Source organism: Mycteria americana, chromosome 4 (genome assembly GCF_035582795.1).
Source record: "Mycteria americana isolate JAX WOST 10 ecotype Jacksonville Zoo and Gardens chromosome 4, USCA_MyAme_1.0, whole genome shotgun sequence".
Lineage (NCBI taxonomy): Eukaryota > Metazoa > Chordata > Aves > Ciconiiformes > Ciconiidae > Mycteria > Mycteria americana.
Genome location: NC_134368.1, coordinates 15,661,353 through 15,664,420, shown reverse-complemented (window position 1 = coordinate 15,664,420; position 3,068 = coordinate 15,661,353). Strand labels below are relative to the sequence as shown.

General features: G+C 49.0%; 1 protein-coding gene across 1 annotated transcript; it reads right to left on the bottom strand.

Annotated features, from left to right (window-relative positions):
• Window positions 1–726: 726 nt before the first annotated feature.
• Window positions 727–2,770, bottom strand: DRD5 (dopamine receptor D5). Its single transcript, XM_075499174.1, has one exon. It carries the CDS (start codon window positions 2,768–2,770, stop codon window positions 1,313–1,315), a length of 1,458 nt encoding a protein of 485 aa, XP_075355289.1. The 3' UTR covers window positions 727–1,312.
• Between the last annotated feature and the right edge of the window lie 298 nt (window positions 2,771–3,068).

Below are 3,068 nucleotides of genomic sequence, written 5' to 3'. Positions count from 1 at the left end.
AAGGGCAAATTAATTCAAATGTTGTTCATTTTGTGAGCCAAAACTTGAAATTAGTATTGGTATTGCTTTTACCACCTTTGATCTTGGAAACAAGGTCACTTTTGATTTCTGAGCTGAAAGCTTACAAATGTTTCCAAATAAAATATTCCATTTGATATAAATGCTTCAATAGAAACAGAGCTTAAAATACTCTTTTACAATTTTAAAAGACTGCTTTAAAATGTTTCTAATGTCCTAATGTCTACACTGGGAAATGCTGATTATTAGCATCATTTTCAAACATAATTATTGTTTTTAGACACATCTAGCTCCTAATTCTATTGCCAAACTCTTCTCATTAATAGTATCTTTAAAAAGTAAGTTCAAGTACAGAATTAAGTGGAAAGTTTTAATAGCTTGTAGGTATGTATACTTGATATTCTTAGCTGCAGAGAGGGATAGCATCAGTTATAATACTAAAGAAAAACAGGCATAAATCTAGCTGTAAGTAGAGCCATATAAAAGAATTCATTTAAGTCAATCATTCCTATGAGCCTTGCTTTTATTCAAAAATTGTATTTTCTGTACAGACTATTTTGCTTTTAAAATAATAGGGTTTAGCTGTTAATCATTCTAACCATTCAAACAGAAATGTTAAAGCTTGAATACTTGTTGTAAACCTTTCAGGGTGATAAATGAAAGATAATAACCCCTTGATCAATGTAACTTTTATTTATTCATCTGGGAACATGGCAAGGATATAGGATATCATAGGCAACAATGCCGCCTAGAAGAACATGGATTTCACATAAACTGTTTTGGCAGAAACACGCATTTAAATAATCATCCAAATCACCACCTCACTATTTCTATCTTTAAAAAAACCCAAAAAACAACAAAACAAACAAACAAAAAACAACAGAGAAAAAGAAACATAAGATCTGAACAAACGAACAGCCTAGAATTTTTTTCTATTTAACGTCTATGCCAGCCACATCTGTCCCTGATTTTAGAAGTTGTAATACTGACAATGGCACCTTTCATTTGCAAACACGTTATAAACACGAACTGACTGTAATTATACCACAATGCCTCACCACAGCTAATCAACGCGACTGCCTGCTCCTCTCTCAGCCTGGGGAAGTGCTGAATTAAGTTTGTGCTGCCAGCTCCCTGTATGACAGGGTCTACATCCTGCAAAGTGCTACACGTAGAATTGAGTTTAGCATGAAGTGACTGACCAAACTATAGCATAAAATCAAGCAGGTTTTTCCACTCAGTGCTAATATTTTGTTGTATAATCCAAGAAGAACTGACCAGGACAGGATGCAATTTAATGTAAACCATTTGGAGTGAAAGGTATTATTTTGCCTAGTGAAATTTCCCCCTCACAGTCCAGCTCACAGACAGAGTCAGTGGCAATCTCGTGGTCAGGGGAGAGCTGGGACATCCTATCAAAAGGGTCCTCGCGATTTTCCTCACAGTCAACCACATTTGGGATCATGTTAACATAAGCAGTCACTATCTCCTTATGGAAAAGGGTGTCCTGGTTGTAAGAGATAAGCTCGTTGCTTATATTAACAGTCTCCACTGGAGTACTAGAGCAAAACTGACCGCATCCCAGGAGGTTGGAGAAGACCTTTCTAAAGTCAGCATTGAAGGCATAGATGATGGGGTTGAGAGAGGAGTTGGCCCAACCAAACCAGACGAAGATATTAAAGGTGGTCTCACTGACGCAGGGAAGGCCAGCATGGGGGTCACTGGGTGGGCTCTCGCAGAAGGGAACCATGCAGTTCAAGATGAAGAACGGCAACCAGCAGCAGACAAAGACACCCATGATGACGGAGAGAGTCTTCAACACCTTGGTCTCTTTCCTGATGGAGGACTTGAGGCTTGTGTGATGGTGGCAGTCAACATGGCTGCTCCGGCAGCTCTGCGCATGCTCGGCTGCCCTCTCCAGGGAAGAGATACGACGAATCTGCACCTGGGCAATGCGGTAGATTCGAGTGTAGGTAACTATCATGATAGCCACAGGGATATAAAAACTGATCAAGGAGGATGAAATAGCATAAGTCCTGTTGAGGCTGGAGTCACAGCTCTCTGAGGGTCTACTGAGGGTATCATTGCTGCCAGAGGTCCCATCAGAGGGTCTCATTGCTGCTAATGCCATCCACGTGGTGCTGATATCTTCCGCCCAGGTGGTGACAGCACCTGCTGCTGCCCAGCCAGTGCCAAATTCATCTCCAGTATCACCAGCAGCAACAACATCCCCACCTTTGTGCCAGTTGAGCTGGACAGGGATGAAGGAGATGAGCACAGACAAAGCCCACGCCACACCAATCATCACCAGAGCCAATCGTTGGGTCATCTTCCTCTCATAGCGGAAAGGGCTGGAAATAGCCCAGTACCTGTCCACGCTAATCACGCATAGGTTCAGAATGGAGGCCGTGGAGCACATGATATCAAAGGCCACCCAGATGTTGCAGAAAGCCCCAAAGGGCCAGTACCCGGCCACCTCAGCCACTGCCTTCCAGGGCATGACTAGCAGAGCCACCAGCAGGTCCGAGACAGCCAGGGACACGATGAAGATGTTGGTGACCTTGCTCCTCAGGTGCCGGTAGCGGACGATGGCCGCGCACACCAGCACGTTCCCAAAGAGCGTCCAGAGGATGAGCAGAGCCAGCAGGCTGCCCGCCGCCACCTGCGCCGCCCCGGGGGCGCCCGCCGGCCCCCGCGCCCCGCCGGGGGGCCCCGCCGCCGGCGGCAGCGGGCTCCGGCCGCCCCGCAGCATGGCTGGCGGCTCCCGGCGGCGGCGGGGCGGCGGCGGCCGGGAGGCGCCGAGCAGCCAGCGCCGCCCCGCCGCCCGGCCCCATGGGGCCGCTGCCCGCCCCCCCCGCCGCCACCCCTGCCGGTTGCCCCCCGCCCCGCCGCTCCGGCGGCCCCGCTCCGCCGCTCAGCGCGTATCGGGCTCCCGCCTCCGCGCCCCGCCGCTCAGCGCGCCCCCTGCTCGGGGTCCCTGTCCGCCCTCCTCGGCCCCCGCTTGGGTCCCCGCCCCGCGGCTCAGCGCGTCCCCCTGCTCGGGGTCTCTG